Below are 21,340 nucleotides of genomic sequence, written 5' to 3'. Positions count from 1 at the left end.
TGGTATTTTGAAAACAGAAACGTATAAATATACCTTATATAGGTATGGCCCTACAATATATAATTTCAATATAGCATGATAGGTTTCCTTTAATCAAAGTGAACCCTAACAAGCAAATGGTTCAGTTTTAAGATTTCTGAAAAAATAAGTTACCCAGATTTCTGCCTGAAAAACAGGTATTTTAGCTGTTCTGAGATTTCAAAACACAATTTTAGCCAGAATAACTACAGAACAATTATACAGAGTAGAATGAATGAAACAGAGAGGTCTAGAAACAAAAATAGAACTTACACAGGTTTCTGAATCAGCAGTGAGTCCTATCTGGTCGAGATTGCACACATATCATATTTATTATCATACAAATAAAAGATGATAAGTTATCTGCTTATTGATTAAAATATCAATGTCTATCATGTCGAAGCAACAATTAGAAGTGTACAGTCACGCTAGAAGCACTTAACTAAATGCTACCGTTTGCTTTGCTACATGCTCACAATGACAATGTAAACAATATATAATCATGTTCAGTATTTTAGTATACCGGTAAGCAGGCTCAAAATGTGTAATCATCAATAAACATAATTTACAGTTTAGGATGATGGGAATATTTTTAGTTTAGCAAGTATCAGGTCATAAAGTGTTGGACAAACCTTTAGTTTAAATGGAGGAGGTAGTGGAAAGATCTGGAGATGTCCTACGTCATTAGGATTCATGTTCTGGGGACCAAATGTGATAGCAATTCATCCAATATTTATGGAAATATTTTAGTAAGAACCATGGTGGGATCGACCGTTTGACAGACTGACATTGCCCCAGCCTCTCACATGTGAGCAATGACTGTTCTTCCCTTTTTATTTCACGGTAAATGAAATACTTTTGGTTTTCGGACTGAGGAAAAACAAAGAATCCAAAGATGTCCCTCTGGGTTTGGGTTAAAGTGACAGATGTTTCTAACTGCTCACATTGCAAAGACAATTAATCAAATAATGAATCTGATTAATCAATATTGAAAACGGTTCCATCTGCACTGATAGCACCATACAGTTCCCTGCTTGTTCTTTTCCAACCAGATTGTCTGTGGATAAGTTAGAACATCACATTGGCTTGACAGTGATGGCAGCAAATACAATGTGTTTAAGCGGTATTGGAGGGGAACGGACAAGTCTTAGTGGAAATAGTCAGAGAAAGAGAAGCCTACACAGCCATAAAACAGTCACTCCGGACAACTGACGGGGTGAAACATCCATGAAGATTGACACCAGTGCTCCGCTGGTGTGGACATTTTCTGAACTCGCAAAAAAATATGGGACATGTTTAAAGTGGAGCTCCCCTTAGGAACCTAGGCTGTCTAAATGTTAATATATGTCTGTCTGACATTCTGGTGCTTCAGCCACTGGACTCTGGACCTCCACAGAGAGTTTGGAGGGTTGGAGAGAGACGAAAGAGCAGCTCTGTGGTGGATATGTGAGAGAAAGAGGGGAGGGGTGGGAGGTGTGAGTGGGAAACATAGAGATCTTTAGGAGAAAGTTGAATGATTAGAGTGATAAAAAGGATTTGATGTGAAAACAGTAAGTGAAGGGAGGAGAATTCCAGGGAGAAGGAGAAATTATAGAAATGATTTGGAAAAGGAAGGTAGGATTTAGAAAGCAGGAAGTGGTAGAGCAGCCTGGAGTTGCTGCAGGGCTTAACAGCCTTTGGGGGGGCTGGATGTTAAAAATGTGCCGCAGGCCACTGGACCAGAGCCAGGACTCAGACACCTCTTCGTGTGTGTGTGACCCGAATGTACCAAAAGGCCCTGCAGAGAGCCAGCAGTGCACATCTGTTCACCTGTGCATATCCATCTTGCCTGCCAGAGGAAAACGCTTCTGAACTGATCAGACTTCAGTTTTTTTTGCTCTGCAGCAACAACCCGTCAACTTCTTTTCATTAAAAAGTTAGAGTTTTCCCCTTCATTTAATCTTTGTCAGGTACTGTACAGAGATATAATTAACCGTGATCTAAATCAGAGTTTTTTTTAATGTTCGCACTTACTAATTAGATCTGACATTTAGGTTTTCAAATGTGTTTTTTATTAGTAGTGGCTGCCTCAGTGATGTTCCCTCTTGCTTTAAACAATGAGTTTGATATGTTTGGAATTAGTCATCTTCGTTATCGGCGTATTTCTCCTGCCAGGCATTCTCAACCGAGTCAAGGAAAGTCTTGCTGAACAACAGACCCTCATACAGTATGAACACTAGACTATGTTACTTTAATTGAACAGGAGCCACTGTAGCTATATAAAATAAAGATATTATATTAGTTACATAAATAATAACATACATCGATTAGTTGTTTGTGTTGCGTTCATCTTTATGCAGACGATACTGTCCTACCTTGTAAAACTAATCTCTTACAAATTGAATTGCAGTCTTACACAATTTTTGCTACTTTTCAATGATTTAATCCAAATCTAAAGCTTTTCATTTGTCATTGCCTGATTTGATGGTAAACAACTGCACACACAATTTCTGGGCCTATGAATTGTCTCTAAACTTAATTTTAAAGCCAAATTAAGTTTAGATTATTTTATTTACAGTTTCAGAAACTGCTTTTTATTTACTGATACAAAACTGGTGAAAACCACCCAAAACATCTTTGGTTCCCAGGCCCCTGACATCGCTGACCTCCAGCCTAGGAATAACAACAAATACAATCCACTCTAGTGTAGGCTGTGTCTGGGGGACTGTTGCCCTCCTCCCAACAGGTACCTGATCCACCAGCAGCCTCAGAAACAGTTTTTCTTCACAACACCGTAACCTGCTGAACCCTCAAACCATGCACTAGCCCATTCCCCCTACCCAGTCATGACCTTCAAACTACAGCACGAGCCCACCACCACAGTCCCATTCATACTCACGGGGCTTCCACCCACAGTTCCTCACACTCATGGACCTTGTTGGGGAAATATTTTCCTGGGCCCATAACTTTGACCCAGTTTATCAGTTTGTTCTGCCCTCACTGAGGACTGCACCTTGGGTGCTGTGCTCTCAGTGTTTTGTCTCCCTGTTCCTGCCTGTTGGCGTCAGCTGATAGAGGTGTTATGGTTTTATCTTGTTATGCACAATGTTTATTATTCTCTCAGAGCCAGCTAAATACATGGGTCTGGGATAGAGATCTTCAGAATTGGTTTGGCAACCGCTGTGTCACCTCGTGGCTGCAGCACATGTCTTGTGAATTTTCCGGCCGAAGCTCCAAATAAACCATCAGTGTTTGTAGCTCCCTCCAGTAAATGACACAAGGCTGAGGTCTTGATTTAAAATATGGGGTTTATTTCGTGGGACCTATTCCAACTCGTGAGAACTAGGTTATAAGACCAGTGGCGCCAGGGTATGGCTGGGGTAGGCTACAGCCATACCAAGAAATGGCTTAGCCCCACCATGAAAAATTATGTTAAAGTAAGCAAATTAAATTAAATAATAAGCAAAATGCTAAATGTTGAGAACACGGATTGCGAAAATGTACGGGTCGTGTCCATAACACACAAACTGATCCTGCTGTAACAACAAGTGCACGTTACTGATGCAATATGGTTGAGACCATTCGGGCTTATGCTAGAAGAGGGGTGCAAGGAATAGTCTAAGTAGTGGGGGAGTTTTATACACTAAAGGTGTGGAAATTCTCTGGCGTTATAATATCAGCACGGCCGCGGTCAGATCAAAATGCCTCCGAATGCAATTTGAATAGACCTACAGCCAATCAGAGCAACGCAACGTTGGGTCTGCGTCATGCCTTACTGATTGAGATCAGTCGGAACCGCCATTCAGTATCCCCATTGGATCTTCAACGTGTACTATCATACGTCACGTTCACAGTGATCCCTTTTACTACAAGACAAATGTGCCGTTTTATTTCATACAGTTCCATTTTGATTGAGACAGGGAAATAATCTAAACCTCACGCGTGGTGTTTCACTGTCAAGGGGGGCGATATAGCGCAGTGTTTCCCCTACCATTGTCTTGGAGGGGCGCTGCGCCCCGCCAACGGAGCCCCGCGCCCCCCCTGAAATTCGAGGTGTTTAAAAAAAAAAAGAAGAAAATTATCATTTTGTTTTTTTTTATTAATTTTTTATTTTAACATATATATATAACACCAAATTGCAACTAATCAAACTGTCACTTTTCACATTGAACATGTGCTCTTTTATTAAATTAAACGCTTTCATTTTAAGTTGTGAGTTTAGTGTTTTTGACCCTAAGAAACACTGATGCATTAATCAATAACAATAATCGCCATTTAACTTATATTTCACTAAACCCTGCACCTTATCAGTATATGCTTCAACCTTTGCATCCTATCTGTAAATAGGTATTTCATATTTACAAACTTGTAACCTAACCTAACATAGTTAACGGCAATCCATCCAATCGTTGTTGGGATCATAGCGCAGTGGACCAATCAGCCGACGGAACAAAATTGTTGCTAGCATGGCTAAAAGCTGAATGATCATGAATACTATAGCGACATACACTTTATGGTGGTTTTGCTGACTCAGCTCATCCTGTCTGGGTTTATGTCTCTGCAGGGGGGTGGGGGGGGGGGGGGGGGGGTGGGGTGGGGTGGGGTATCTGATGTTGTTGTATCTGATGTGTTTGTGTTTGTGTGTCTACATGCAAGCCCAGCTCAAGCGGTGATGGGGCCCCGCGGATCATTTTTCTTTATGGCACTATGTAAATAAGCGTTCTCAAACCTGCTGTTCTGTTCCGTTCTGTTATGAGGCTTCCAACATTTTAACATTTTACCCATCTGGCACAGAGCTGCAATCTGTGCAGAGAAAGGAAACAGTACAGCAGGTTGTGAAAGCCACTGTAGGTTAAACACTGTTTGCTACACTCATTCTGACACTACAGACAATTCATATGAACAAACATAATGAGATACAACAGTGAAGAGTTGATTGTCAGTGTTTGTTATGGGAGAACATCACACACACACACACACACACACACACACACACACACACACACACACACACACACACACACACACACACACACACACAGGTCATGCCAACAGTTGATATCTAAATGGCAAACCATCATCATGACTGTAGAGCTGTTGGATCAGAAAACACCAGGTTTATGAAATCAAACAGTTTCACTGAATCAAAGTGTGGATGAAAAGACAGTGTTTGAAAACCTGACAGTTGAATTTGGCAAAATATAGTCTAACTTAGGCTTTATTTATTTCTATCTTTTACCATTAAGACAATTATGACCTTCAGTTTGGAGAGAGATTTGATTTATTGATATGTTGCTCTAAAAAACCCACAAATCAAAGAGATAACCTTTTGCAAAAAAAAAATGTCTAACATGGTCTGGAGGTGTTAAAAGACAGACATTTTATTTAAAAAATCCCTTTGCTTCTTTTCTTTTCTTTATTTGGATGAAAAGTCTCAGTGTCTGAGTAAACAAAAAGAGCCCTTGACTATAAAATACACTTTAGGCATTATAAATAAGAGAGTGATGCCGTTTCCTCTTTTTTTTAGTACTGCATCTTTACTGCTCCTGTCGGTTGAAGTTTAGTATTCTGACATTTCAAAAAGTACAATTTAAATCCTGATAATGCCCAAACTTTAGTACAGCAATTACTGGGATTTGGAGGACTACAAAGACACACCTGCACAAATGAAATCTGTATATTTTGATAACCAGGTTCCGAGTTGATGTCTGGCCTAGGAAACCACAACAAAGGTCCAGAAACAGCTATAAACAAAACATGCATTTTTAAACATGGTCCACTTTTAAAACTATCATTTCCTTTTGCTTTAATTGAGCTACTTACCGTCATATTGTGAAGGATTTGGAGAGAGTTACAATGGGTGTTGGAAAAAAAATCAATACGGCCCAGGATGACAATATAGTATAGCAATATAACATTGATTTATTGGAAGTATTAATGTTTTATTAGAAAATAATGAATATGGCAAATACAAATCTAATCAAAAGTCAGCCAGATAGACAAGTTAGTCAAAACAAAGATGGAAGATTACTCTTTTGCATTTGAAAAAAAAGATCGAAACATATGCTAATGCAATGTTTAAAATTGCAAAACAATCTGATTGTATTGTGATAATGGTTAGAGGGTAATGGGGTCTTGGGTTTTACAACAACAAAAAGTAACCACATTGAAACTTTCATAATAAATGGAGAATATTCTTCTTTTATCGAGCTACAAAGAAGCTTATAAAATTAGTGCTCAGATGTTGGTACACTATGTTCAGACTCCTAGTGATGATAACAAGGCCATCTTGCCTCAGTAACATTTGCACAAAGATCCCACTGTGTCACAGCTTTACTTTGTTTGTCAGCAAACAGAAGAGCTCGGTTTGCTTCATGTAAAGTTAGCATCAAGGCACTTCATTTTAATCTCAAACTTCAGAAGAACGTGTTCAGTGTGCGTTCGTGCTCGCCTCTGATCACAGCTAAGAAACACTTTGTGAGAACTTGTTAAATGTGGAATCTCTCCCTCTTTTTTTAACTTTCTATAATTTCCTTTCTCTCACTTTCTTTCTCACAGGCCGACTGTCTCTCCAGAGAATACCTTCGCAAACACTTCCCAGCAGCAGATACATGATGCAAAGAATGAGGTAAGTGATAAAATGCACTAAACACACTTTGATGCACACACTCACGCACACAGATATCTTGTCGTCTATGTGTGCTACCTCTGGGAGAGAGGAGTGATTTACACAGGCTTAAAATAGGCTTTAGCAAGTGACTCATCCAGGAATTTCCCCAAATCCTTAAGCAAAGCCAAGTTTGTTGATAGAAAGCCTAATCATTCTCATCTAATTTGCTCTTTAAATTATGCAAATTACTTGTAGAAGCAGGATAAACCCCTAAAAAAACTGAAGATTGTTTAAGATTTGTCTCTAAAATTCTTCTTTTAGCTGGAGCACAATAGGTGCAGAGAGACAGTAAAACAGAAGAATAGTTCAAATGTATGGAATTAAACAAATACAATACACTGTAATCTGCATAGTGGTGGTTCGAAGACCAGAGCAGGCGTCCTGTTTCAGTGACTCTCTTACTTCGAGCTGCAGCACAGGGTGAACTTAAAGACTTTAAGAGCCTTTGACAAGTTCTCTGCATTTTCGGAGGGGTGTGGAAGGGGCAGAGGTGAGCCGAGGACGCCCGAGGTTAAGCAGACATAGAAGCAGAAAGCGAGATGGAATGGTGAGGAGAGAAAAAGCCTTTGATCCTGTGATTCTCATCTGAAATAACAGGCAGCGCCGCTCAGTTCGGCCCTACACCTTCCTCATTACTGATCAAAGCCGCGGACTGCTTGACACTTAGATGCTGCGAAAACTCAATCAGCAATCCCTCTTACCCCGCGAAGACAAGTATTTCCAAACGTGCACAGAATGCAACACTCCGGACCCAGAGTGCAGCAGCTCACACTCACAGGTTTTGCTCACACGCAGGCCCACGAGGCCGTGTGCACTCTCACATCCCTCACCCTACCCCACTGGGAAACATAATGGGATGTCCGTGTTCATCCACCCAGAGGCTCCCTGACGTGGAGAATCCTCAGAGCGTGCTCCGCTCTTTGATCATCCTCTCTACAAAGAGACGGAGACAGGGAGAGATGCTTTGTGCTGAGTATGCAGAGCTGCAGCAGGTTCCTATACGCCTCGACCCAGCTCTACCCTCTCACTCAGTCAACAGGCTGCTGCAGGCACCGTCCATCAGAGACTACACCTCTGCAGCTAGTGAGCCACACACTTCAGGCTTGGCATCTCTTCATTTACATTGTAGCAGGTCTAAATCACCAAGACAGATTGCTTGGGGGGGTAAATGACTTACAGTAGCAGGATGTCCCAAAACTACTTTGAGGACATCATAATCTAATTTTCCTGTTCATATTTGTATTTTCTGCCTCTATTGTAACATGTTTCCGTGCTTTAAACCACTTAGGGATGTCACACCCCTTAGCCTATCACACATTGGAGCGCTAACCAATACAAGTGTGAGTGTTATATGGTTTATATGTCATTTAGCTTACAGAGATAAACAAAGGAGTTCAATGGAGGTGGGTGGGGGTAGTGTGTGGGAGCCTTTGCAGACCATTTACATGCACAAAAACTACATAACACAGGGGGATAATGCGCTGATCTAGCAGTCGATGGGTCAGTGTTTAGATACCCTGCAGCCAACATTTCAGTCACTTTGGATAAAAGCTTCAGCTAAATAACATAATATAATGTTAATACAAATTCAGTGTGAAGTAAGGACACCAGCTTGGTTTGGCTGCTATCTATTTTCATACATTCCTGACATTTCAACCATTGTATATATACTCACCGGCCACTTTATTAGGTACACCTTGCTAGTAACGGGTCGGACCCCCATTCTTTTATTCTTCATGGCATAGTCTAAGTTGCTGGAAACATTCCTCAGAGATTTTGGTCCATATTGACATGATAGCATCACACAGTCGCTGCAGATTTGTCGGCTGCACATCCATGATGTGAATCTCTGGTTCCACCACATCCCAAAGGTGATCTATAGGATTTAGATCTGGTGACTGTGGAGGCCATTTGAGTGACAGTGAACTCATCATCATGTTCAAGAAACCAGTTTGAGATCATTTGAGCTTTGTGACATGGTGCGTTATCCTGCTGGAAGTAACCATCAGAAGATAGGTACACTGTGGTCATAAAGGGATGGACATGGTCAGCAACAACACTCAGGTAGGCTGTGGCGTTTAAACCATGCTCAATTGGTACCAGGGGGCCCAAACTATGCCAAGAAAATATCCCCCACACCATTACCCCACCCTCCACCCGCCTGAACTGTTGATACCAGGCAGGACAGATCCATGCTTTCATGTTTATGCCAAATTCTGACCCCACTGTTCAAATGTCGCATCAGAAATCCAGACTCATCAGACCAGGCAACATTTTTCCAATCTTCTATTATCCAGTTTTGGTGAGCCCGTGTGAATTGTAGCCTCAGTTTCCTGTTCCTAGCTGACAGGAACCCGGTGTGGGCTTCTGCTGCTGTAGAACCATCTGCTTCAAGGTTCCACGTGTTGTGCACTCATACCCCTTTCACACCGGCGCTTTTCCAGCTCCTGCTGGGAGCTAGAGCCTGAAAAGCGCCGGTTTTTCCTGTTCACACCGCAGCGGCGGCGCGTCATAGCTCCGGAATGCGGTTCACTTCCAGCTCCAAAAAATTGTCGGTCCAGAGGCAAGAGCTTCGGAGCTATGACGCGGCGTCGCTTACGTCTCTTACGTCGAGGCGTGCAGGAAACCTTACTTTGACCATCCGTTCGCTGTTATTGATCCTTGTGGAGATACATGGGCTATACAGGTTGTCATGTCCGACTATCAGAAGTAGAATCATAATGAAAAATACGCCGGTAAAATGTGCCTGTAGAAAACGGCTTAGCAAGTAGTCAGTTTAGCTTCGGTTGCTATGCTAACATCACCCATGTTATACCAGAGAAACTTTCATAACAGCGTTGTGATGCCAAACAGTGTCAATTCAGACTGACACACATTCACTTAAGGGGAACTGGGGATATGTATCAGCTGCTTGTGTGACAGTCAGACAGTGAATACTTTAGAGCCGTGTGAACTAACCCGGAGCTAACGGGAGAATACACTCCCGTTGAAGAGCAGCCGGCCAGCACTGCAGCGGTCGGTAAATGCCGCTGAAACACATTAATAAACAATGAACCACGGCACTCTGGAGAAAAGTATAAGGTTGGAGAAGTCGTTATTTAATTTAATCTGGCTTCGTATGATTAAAAGCAACACGATCATCGACCCGATGCAGTCCCCGGCCCGTTGTTGTTGTGGGAGAAAATCAGCGACGTAAACTGTGACGTCATGACGCAGCAGCGGCAGCTCTGGGCAGTGTGAACAGAGCGGGAGCTGAAAAGGGAAACGGGAGCTGAACCAGAAAAGCTCTCGCTAGGAGCTAGAAAGTGAAAAGCGCCGGTGTGAAAGCCGCATCAGAGAGGGTCTTATGCAGAACTTGGTTGTAACTAATGGTTCTTTGAGTTACTGTTGCCTTTCTATCATCTTGAACCAGTCTGGCCTTTCTCCTCTGACCTCTGGCATCTTTGGCTCAGAGAACTGCCGCTTACTGGATATTTACCCTTTTTCGGACCATTCTCTGTAAACCCTAGAGATGGCTGTGCGTGAAAATCCCAGTCGATCAGCAGTTTCTGAAATACTCAGACCAGCACGCCTGGCACCAACAACCATGCCACGTTCAAAGTCACTTAAATCACTTTTCTACCCCGTTCTGATGCTCTGTTTGAACTTCACCAGGTCCTCTTCACCATGTCTACTGCACATGCCTAAATGCATTGAGTTGCTGATTAGATATCTGCGTTAACGAGCAGTTGAACAGGTGTACCTGATAAAGTGGCCAGTGAGTGTATTGTAGTGTATAGCCAGTGTATGACGATATTTGTGTAAAGATAAAAAACGAGAAATCCATGCAATTGTTCCTTTGGCTTGTAACTAGGTCGGCCTTAAGGCTCAGTCCCCCTTAAGTGATCCTGGACTTTACACTGCTTCTTTCTAGGGTTGGGGGATATGAAGATTATTTTGACTAAATACCTCAATATCAATATTGTGAAAATAATGTTAGGGTAAATATGTTATGAACCAGACTGACCGACATGTATTTTGTTACAAATAGTTTTTCTTCAGTTTTATTTTTATGAGAATATGAAGGCCTAATGCTGTGCTAAAGTGTGAAGAGTTACGGCGTAGGATTGCGTAATATTGATAATATTATAAAGAATGTTGCGCTTTGCACAAGTTCTATCTACGGGACTTTATTTTACACAGCCTACTTGTTAATAAAAATAAAAATCTATATGCCTTATTGATGTCATTCTTTATATAGCCTTCCTATGATAACATTTGACCAGAATTTCCCCCAATTGTGCGGGACATTACAATCTTCTGGGACATTAAAATCTTCCTGGACTTGTAAAGGCTTTAGACCCGAGACATCCACGTAGGACTCAGGTGGAACCAACAGTTTTGTCTCTCACTTTGGATCTTCCTCACGGGCCCTTTATGTGTGCAATGCTTTGGGACATGCTGATTGAATCATTCTACGCTTCAGCAGCGAGCCCTTAACTAACAGGCTGAACTGGTTCTAGTGTTCACCCGCAGATGGTCTGGGGGAACGAGCGGCCCCACAGCGTACCGTGGGTTGTGTCCCTGGGTGGCGGAGGAAGAGAAATAGAATTTTCTGTCTTTGTCAAAGAGAGAGGAGAGAGACATGAAAGACAAGCAGCAGGAGAGGAGATGAAGAGATCTGAACAGAGGAGGGAAACAACAGGGGTGTGTAGGGAGGGAGGGGAAGAGTGTGGAAAAATCAATGTCTGTACAATAAAGGACGGCAAGAGGATCAAAACTTCTCAGGGATTCCAGTGACGGAGCGATATGCTGCTTGTTTCTAGATTTAACCTTCTCTCCGGCCCTTGATTGCTTTTATTACTGACCAGTCATGAGAATTTACCGATGCCTAAACTGTGGCTATAGCCCCGATTTCTTTTGACTTCTTCCTCTTTACTTCTACCCCGCTTTCGACTGTTTCCATTATATGATTTGTCCATCTAAACAGCAGAAACAACTGCTTGAAAACTAATGTTGGACCAAATCCATAATATTTACATAGGCCATCATGCATTTCTTTGGCATTGCACTCACTGTGCTTCTCTTTTAGCCTCCCACTATAGTGTTATATTTTATAATCAATCTCTTGTGCGGGAAATTATTATCACTATGGAAGCCGGCGACAACGTTACCATCGTTGGCTTTTCGACTGTTAGTTGGCCTGCGGTTGGACTTGGGCTCTGTTGGGAGCAGATGCTCTCATTAAATAGTGATAGTGGTACAAGGACACTGCTTGTTGCTGCAGATGATATTCAGCTCAGTATTAACTGGAGGACTGAGCTGCTGAATGCTTCATCGCTCTTCTCCTCCCGTTCTTCCTTCACTTCTATGTAAAATAGTGTCCTTTGAGTCGTATTGGGCAGTGCAGATATCACCTTCATTCAGCATTATGTTAATTGGTTTCGTAACCAGGGTTTTGTTGCGATACTATGATTGTGATTATTATACTTTAAACGTAGCTTTTAACACACACAGCAACTGTGGCAATCCTGCGCTGCTGGTCAATGCTTGTAGCATGTAGCTTACGGTATACAATTAGAGGGCAAAGAGAGGTGTGTGTGTGTGTGTGTGTGTGTGTGTGTGTGTGTGTGTGTGTGTGTGTGTGTGTGTGTGTGTGTGTGTGTGTGTGTGTGTGTGTGTGTGTGTGTGTGTGTGTGTGTGTGTGTGTGTGTGTGTGTGTGTGTGTGTGTGTGTGTGTGTGTGTGTGTGTGTGTGTGTGTGTGTGGTGTGTGTGTGTGTGTGTGTGTGTGTGTGTGTGTTGTGTGTGTGTGTGTGTGTGTGTGTGTGTGTGTGTGTGTGTGTGTGTGTGTGTGTGTGTGTGTGTGTGTGTGTGTGTGTGTCCGTCCTGAAGGTGTAGCCTGTGGAAGTTTGTGTCAGGCCCAGAATGTGGAGCAAACAGTTCTGATGCCAGTTCTCTCTCTGAGGGTCAGTAAATAAAACATGTTCAGGTGACCAAGACTCAAAGCTTTAATGATACTTTTTCCTCATTGGCCGTAGTCCCTGTATCTACTCTTTCCCTCACACACATACAAATTGAATCACAGTTCATGTAGATTAGACAAAAGAAAAGGTTGGTAAATCTTCAAGTCTTAAAAAGTTAAATGGACTTTCCTAAAAGCAAAACAATGTTATCAGACAGGCTCAAAGCTCCTCACAGGACACATAGGGCCAGTCGAAACAAAGCGAAGTGAATTATTACCTGTTTTAGATCAAGTTAAACAACTGAAACATAAAAGGGGGAATTGTAAGAATAGCAAATGAACATGGTTGGAAGCCCATGTACTGTAAGAAATGTTTGTATCTACTGGGATCTCCTTATGGAACAACTTACCCCTGCGTATAAAACAAAGTAACCAATAGGCATGAAGTTATTTTTGTCATGCTTTAATGTTCTATCCCCGGCCTAGACGTTCTGCCATTATAGTCTTTTTTTAGTCTTGATCTTTTTAATCGCATATAAAAATCCAATTAAAACTCAAAGAAATGAACGTACAGAAAACTGTCACTTAGCTCTGTAATCCCCTCAGGTCGTCTGGGCCTCTTAGCCTGTTTTAGAATACTGTTTGGTTCAATGGCCTACATCTTTACACCATTGAATACTTGGTTTAAGTTAATCCCTCTCACCATTCCTGTTTCTAGCATCAGGCAGTGAATTTATTAGCTCCAAAAGATAATATGTCAAATGTGTGTGATTTTTAGCTTGTTGTGCAAAACACTGAATATATACATTCTGTAATGCTGCTTTAACATATATATTTAAAATAGTACATTTAAGCTATTGAAGACTGTTTTTCTATCATGTTTTTTTTGTTGTTTTTTTGTTTAGAGACCATTTATTACTGGCTATATCCAATCAACCCGTTTTATATACATGCTGTTTTATACTTTATGTACTGTACAAACTGAAGCCAAGCAGCCCAGCATGTTGTGAGAAGATGGGCTTTGCTTTTTCTGACAATACCCTTTAATCACTGCGTCAAAAACATTTTATCACAGACATCTGAGTCCACTTGTTTATCCCTTCATCATAGCCCTTTGCTGAGCTGTTCTTCTTGTTCTGACTCTCTTCCAGAATGCATGAACATAAAACTGAAAAATGCTCATTGTTTAATTTGATGTCAAAATTGAAGCTGGAGTTATGATGAAGCCATTCTTCTCTTTTCGGGTTTCCTTTTCTTATTGGTCCTGTTTTTACCTTCCCCACTTATTGTTCCCTCATTTGTCCCAGTTTCACAGGCTCAGCTTCTTCCTAATGTGTTTGTGCTTCGTACATATTCAGCCCTCTCTAATCTGGACTGTGACTCCCTTCTCTGGCAGGAAGATTAAATCATGAGCACATTCTGCTGTTTGTTGAGATACTAACAGATGGATTCATGAGTAGTTTTGAACTATGAAGGACAACGTTCTGCCAAGAGTTTTTTTTTAATATAAATGATCTCTCTGCCAGGAGAAAAGTGCTGCATTTTCAAAAAGTATGCAAACAACACATGCAAATTAAGAAACATCTATACCAACTTGACCAAACATGCGCAATAAAAAAACAAACCTGCAAGAAGCAACAGAAACAGGGACACTAAAAAGTGCTAAATGGACTGTATTTATACTGTAGCACTTTATCTGTCAGGGTTTTGGTATGAAGGCAGGACCCAATCGCAGTACAAAAAGGGAATCAAGGAGTCTTAACAAAAAGTGAGCTTTAATTAAAAAAAAAGCCGATGACAAAGAAAAACAAGGAACAACTTAACATGACCAGGTATCACAAGGAAGGATCAGGACAAAAACCGACATGAACAAACATGGAGGGGACAAGAAAGACGACAAGGAACCGTCAAGGAACACAAGAGCCGTTTCTCAAAGTCGAGGACGCTTCCTTGGTAGGATGTCCTTCCGAGTCAAGTCCTTCAGAGGCTCGGCAAGAATCCTTCCTAGCATTCGGAGAATGAAGAATGGAACAGGCTAGCAAGTGTGCAGGTGTGCATCATATGCAAGGCCCCGCCTTAAATTGAACTTTCACAGAACCCATTTATGGTGATAACAAATTGAACAAAGTAACATATTTACCAACACATTTACTACGCCACTGAACATACTTACATTTAAATGCACGGATTCAGCCATTTTCCGCCAACGATTTTGGAAATTGGTCCGTGTGCAAAGAATTGTGGGTCATTTAAGACCGCCGAGGATACACATAAGCAGCCTTGACATTTTCTGCAACGAAGGATTCAGTCCTCTGTAGAATTCCAAGGATCCTGTACATTGGAACAGTCCTTATTGCGGGATTCGATGACGTAGCATCCTTGAAATAGAGGCTCTGAAGGATTCTTCCTTGCCATTGAGAAGCAGCTATGGAAAAGCAAGACTAAATACACAAGGGTAATCACAAGACAACACACAGCTGGAACACAGGGGCAGCAGGTGGACACAATCACACAAATGAGGGAGGAGGGAAAACACAGCAAGGAAGACAAGACACAAGGAGAAAATACATTTTTAAAAAAACAGGAAAAATAAACAGACCGTGACATCATCCAGTCTTTACTGTTGGGGAAATATTTTCCTAGGCCCATAACTTTGACCCAGTTTGTTCTGCCCTCACTGAGGACAGGCCTGCACCTTGGGGTGCTGTGCTCTCAGTGTTTTGTCTCCCTGTTCCTGCCTGTTGGCGTCAGCTGATAGAGGTGTTATTGTGCTTTGCCTGTTTTATCTTGTTATGCAGCATGTTGATTATTCTCTCAGAACCAGCTAAATACAGGGGTCTGGGGTAGAGATCTTCAGAATTGGTTTGGCCACCGCTGTGTCACCTCATGGCACACGACATGTCTTGTGAATTCTCCGGCCGAAGCTCCAAATAAACCGTCAGTGTTTGCCATCAAAGTTCCTGCTCTCCTCGTGTCTCTCAGAGTTTCGTCTCCATTGCTTCAGAAGTTTCCATCACAATTACGACCCCTTAAAACGCTTTACATACTACAATTCATCATTCACCCAATTGCACATCATTCGATCAGAACAGTGCCACTTTGCTCAAGGAATCTAACATTCATATACCTTTGGCCATGCCATCAGGAGCAACTGGGGGTTAAGTGTCTTGCCCAAGGATACATGGACATGATGACAGCACATTGAAGGGGTGGGGTGGGTGTGTGCACATGTGTGCGCGTGTGTGTGCACAAAAATATATGGTTTTATAGTTAAAGGGTGGGTGGGAGCGATGGAGAGAGTTGACACAGCATCATTGGACTTTGAAAGAGTTTCATTCCCCGTATCGGCATCCTGTCATCTGTTTCCACGCCAACAGAGATACAAATTACTCAGAAAAGAGAAAAAAGGGGAGAGTGAAAAAAGTGTGTGAGTGTAAGACTGACTCCTTGGGATGTGAGGAGGAGTGTGGAGGGATATTTAAAACGATTCAGCCTTTTCAGCACATGATGGGAAACTTTCAACTTTTTCAAAATATTGTATACTTTTTTAAATATTCAGCTTTTTAAACTCTTTTTTTAACATGTAACTCAATGGGAGGAACCTTCAAATCCTCTTTTACCTACACCTTGCGCCAAATGCTACTCCTTCCACATACATTCAGCTACAGACTTCATTACAACTTTAAAATGATCACAAGACATTCAGCTATAAAACGTATTCTTCAGATTTTTCATATCTTTTACACTTTTTCTCAAAGTGCACCAGATTGATGCATTTAACTTCAATATTTAAAAAGAAATCTTCCCTGGGGAGCATCAAGTTAGTTCAATAGTTTGCAGTTCAAATATTCTGCTGCTTTTCCAAGCTTTTTTACTTTCTTTTCTCTTCTTAATACACATTCATCTACTACTCCTTACATCTGATATGTAACTCCTTCAGCCTACTTTCAGCTGCAGAAACCATTCAACTATTAACTTATTCAGCTATTTCAGGACATTGAGGCTATACATGTTGTTGTTTACTGTATACCTTTTTTAAAACCTTTTCTTTTAAATATTAAGCTTCTTCACTATTTTTCCTACTCTTCCAGTTTAACATTTCACTTTCAAGTTTTCAACAAAGTCATTGCAATGCATTTGAGCTGTAACAATTTGATTCAAATCATTTCACTTTTCTGCATTTCTCCGCTAAGTTCAGCAACACAATGGTCTCTGTAGCTAAAAGCAGCTACAGAGACCATTCAGCTAATAACATATTCAGCTTTTTCTGCATTTTCAGCTAAATTCAGCCACAAATGTTCACAGTTTACAGCATTCACACGCATTTTCTGCAGGAAATGCATTTTCTAGTTTCACATAACTATTAGGTTAGTTGAAAGCAATAATATTAAGTTTAACCTTTTATTTTTTAATTGAACTTAATATCATTGCTTTCAACTGACCTAATATAGTTTTGTTAAATCCGTCGACACAATACATTTAATAAAAGTCAACGTTTCAGTTTTTTCGGTGTAGCTGAGTGAGAACAGCCAGTGCTTGATGTGGAAGCCTGCAGATAGAGGAAAGACCCTCCCCTCCCCTCTCTTCACCCCTCCCCTCCCTTATCTCCCTTTCCCTCTTCATCCATCTTCCCTACTGTCTTTCTGAGGCAGCGATGGAGAAACTGCATCCATTCCATCACACCCGGCCTCACGCAGGAACACCCTGAGCGTCGTTTTTTGCGCGGCTTCGCCTCCCTCTGCCAGGACCCGCCGCTCCAGTGTTGATAAATTGCCACCACCTGCCTCGTTTTTCTCCAGCGCCGCCTCACCGTCAAACACATACCCACTGACACCAAACCCCCGTGCACTCCTCAGCGATAACAAGAACAATCGCTGAGCCCCCAGGAATGAGAGATGGGAAGACAGGGGGGGAGAAACATGGGCGGGTAGATGAGCAGTGTTGGGGTAGTGACTCACAAAAAGTAATGCATTACACATGACTTCATGTAAAAAAATAAGTAACCTTACCTTACTAAATGACTCGCTGCTGGAAGTAAATAGTTACACTACTAGTTACATAACTTTTGGATTGCTCTTAACATCCCCTGAGATGCACCTTAAATCAAATGACAAAAAACAACATAAAGTTAAAAGTAAAAAAATGTTCAGCACACATCCTTAATCTAATAAATACATTACTGTACAGAGACTCCTGTTTCTGCTCTTTGTTTGCACATCAGCCATGTTTTCTGTAGCTCAGTTTCCATAACCCTGGTCCAGGTAGCTTCAAACGTTTTCCTGTCTGATGGCGGCCGCCTGTCACCTGTATCGTGTTCAATGTGTTTCGGAAAGCAGCCCATTCCACGTGGAAACGGGCAACATTTCCTTCCTCTTCCCTCCAACAATAGAAAAAAGATATAAAGTATCCACGGAATACACAATATGAAGAATACTGAATAAATTATGCTGTATAATAGACACATTTACAATTTACATAATCATATATTTAAATCATTTTAACATGATGCTGAGGAATGTTAGCCTTGGTGTACATGTTGCATTCTTAAACACAGTCAAAGAACATACATTGTAAAATAAAAAGGACAATAAAAAAGAAAGAAAATTAATAAACTATTTCATTAAAACTACATGAACTACATACTGTAGCGACCTGGTATAAGGTGCTCTGTGGGTCACTCAAGCATCCCCCGTCTCTCTGCCAATCACAGAGCTGCACAGTAATGCTGGTCGGTGTGCGGGCCTGTGGTTGGGGGAGCAGAGGGGGGAGGGCTGGAGAGTGGTGACGTTGACCCTGCTGTGTGTGTGTGAGTTAGGGAGTGGAGTACTGAGTGATGTTGAACCTGCGACCTGTAACCTGTGACCTATGAACCTATATCTGTATGCTATCAAAGGAGTTATTAAACCTAAGAACTTGAGGCCTGTTTCCGACTCCTATTGTGGAACGTTACAATACTATACATACTATATAGATGAAATATAGATATACCTGTAAAAATCAAATAGAATAAAATGAATTCAAATATGTGCAAGTTTTTTTCAAGCAGGATTGTTTGAATAACGTTTATAATCCATTTAAACGTGTACTTCCCCCCCCAAAAAAAACACCCGTCACAACGCTGCCGTCATTCCCAGCAGCCTTGAGGGTAAATCACACCCCGAGACATGTGTCAGAGGGTGAGTCACGCCATAGATAGATTCATGCTGCATTCTACTGCGTTGATACGGACATCAAGACCTCAGGGCATACTTGCCAACCTTGAGAGACCTCAGAAATCGGGAGCATTTCAAAACCACCGCGGGGGGGGGGGGATGCTAGAGGTTCGCCGGAGCTGTAGGTTCACATTAACATGCTTATTGTAGTTGTAAGTGCAATGCCTTGCGGCCTGTAGCACCATCCTTGATGGAGCATATGTGTGGGCTGGACCTCTATTTTACAGGAAAGGAGTGAGCTGAGGGTAGAGTTGTCGTTCTTGTTCAGTTTTGATTATCTTCCTCACCCTCTCAGACTTTCAGTTGCGCGCGCTACTAAAGAGACGCGCTACCATGGAAACCAAACAATGGTGTAGCTGTATTAAAGTCCGAGTGGAAACAGTAGTGAGTAAATCTGATTTTGTCAGAAATCTGGAGAAATGCGGGAGAAATATAACCCCGGGAGGAAACCGGGAGAGGGCAATGAAATCGGGAATCTCCCGCTAAAATCGGGAGGGTTGGCAAGTATGCCTCAGGGGTGACTTAAAGCTGCAGGAAGACAGTTAATCAATAGAGTTCATTTTGTCCGCTTCCATGTGCTGCCATCCAGGGACGTGCACAGACATTTTGGGGGGCGGGTGCTCAAGTGAGAAAAAGGGCACTTCCCATAATCATTTCACAAATAAAAATGTAAAACAAAAAGTTAAATATAGTTGCACATCTCTGACTTACTGACCAATTTATTTTAATACCCTCACACTCACACAATTGTTTAATACTCAACAGAATTCTACAAAAATAATCAGCTAACACAGAGAGAATGGTCTTCAACAGGAGGGCGGGGGGAGCCTCGCTGCGGGGAAGCTGTGGACCTCTTTCGCCTGTCAGCGCAACTTACATGATGCCGTTTAAACAAATGTAAATAAAGGGCGGTGCCGGCCGTCAGCGAACCGAGCCGGTCGTCATCGGCCCGCTAACGACTGGCCGTTCTGTGATTCTCCAGAACACACAGATGACCAGTCTGCCCCTGTGTAGCATATTATTTTCGATGACAGATGAGCAGATCGCCACTGGGCTTTCAACTAAAGACACAGCCACGCAAAAACTGCGGCATGTGTACAGCTCCTTACCCCTCGATTCCACCGGGTCCGTCTGCGTCGCGTCACGGCCGCGTCACGGCCGCGTCACGGCCGCGTTACGGCGACTCTAGTCAATGGGTGCTATTCCACCAGACGCGCCGCGTTACGGCTCAGAAGCGTCCCAGAAGCGTCTCGGCGCTGGGCTCCGCAAAAAATAGGATGCAAGTCTGAAACGCTTCTGAAACGCTTCTGAAACACGCCCGGTAGGTTATGACGCTGGAGGAGGTCGGACCAAAACCGCCGCGCAGCTGTGACGCCGCGCAGACGGACCCGGTGGAATCAAGGATATGGGTACTGCAATTTGTGAAGTGCCGGAGCGGCGTTCCGGTGCGCTCCGGCAGCACTACACTCCTGATCGTTTCACCACGGAGGAAAGCAGCAGAAAGTCAACTGGAGTTAAAGAGAGCGGGGCCTAGTTATCCTTCTGCGCTGCGTTGCGTGCATGGCTTCCTTCTGCAGGTAACGAGACGCGCTCTGGTGGGGTCTCGTTCAGGATCCGAAAACAAAATTTAAATATTTTGCACACTTATTCCACTTATTCCTAGTGTGCCACTGGTTACGGTACGCGTGCCTAGGGTTGCCGACCCCTGCACTACAGTCACACTACGGTACCTGCTTCTGCTCACTGTGCTGTAGACAAATCATTCACATCATGCTACTCATCTCTATTACTGTACAAACCTCCACTCTGCGCAGTGTAAAGAATAAAGAATCCAGCCATTATAGCATGACAATCCTGTCTGTCTGTAACCATAGCAGCTGACAAAATCATTAATAAAACATCGACAACATGTTAGGTGTGAAGCAGCAGTGATATGCTTCAGAGTTACAGTACTGCTTCATTATGTCATCCTGTCACCTCTTATTGTCAATATTTGTATAGTAGTGTAGCTAATGGAAACACATAGATTCAATTTGAACTAACACATTTTTTTTCAATCTGATTAAAACCTGCATGCACAAGCATGTTAATGTCAGTTTGATTTTATTCATGCACTGGATACATATGTGTTACTATTTTTGTACAGAAGTATTTATGGTAATTCATTAATGTATTGTTTTGCTTCACTGCCTGAAACATTGGATTTGCATTTTATTTTAATACACTACATTTCATGTTGCACAAAACAAGTGTATATGTAGTGATATAAATAACATTATATTGACTTATTAACACATCATTATGTTAATAAACATCTTATAAGGACCTAATTACCTAACACTTGTTACAAGGATCTTACGTGTTACCTTTTTTATTTAGCTTTATCATTCATTTCATGTTAACAAGTTATATGTTAAAGGTCTGTTTCTGTAAATTGGAGTGGCAATCCACCATATTCACACATGCAGGTCAGTTCTCACCAAGTAAACCCTCAGTATTATAATGTTCCCTGTGGCTCT

At 42.0% G+C, this 21,340-nt stretch overlaps 1 protein-coding gene across 1 annotated transcript in view; it reads left to right on the top strand.

Annotated features, from left to right (window-relative positions):
* The window catches only part of LOC117481001 (endonuclease V-like), a 92,696-nt gene that overhangs the window by 38,419 nt on the left and 32,937 nt on the right, over positions 1 to 21,340 (top strand). The window contains exon 8 of the mRNA XM_034128433.1: positions 6,556 to 6,625. Coding sequence (XP_033984324.1) covers positions 6,556 to 6,612 — 57 coding nt within the window. The 3' untranslated portion in view covers positions 6,613 to 6,625. The remainder of the gene's footprint in view (positions 1 to 6,555; positions 6,626 to 21,340) is intronic.

Source organism: Trematomus bernacchii, unplaced genomic scaffold (genome assembly GCF_902827165.1).
Source record: "Trematomus bernacchii unplaced genomic scaffold, fTreBer1.1, whole genome shotgun sequence".
In the NCBI taxonomy this organism is placed as follows: domain Eukaryota; kingdom Metazoa; phylum Chordata; class Actinopteri; order Perciformes; family Nototheniidae; genus Trematomus; species Trematomus bernacchii.
Note: the sequence above shows the minus strand (reverse complement) of the source record. Positions and strands in the feature narration are given on the sequence as shown.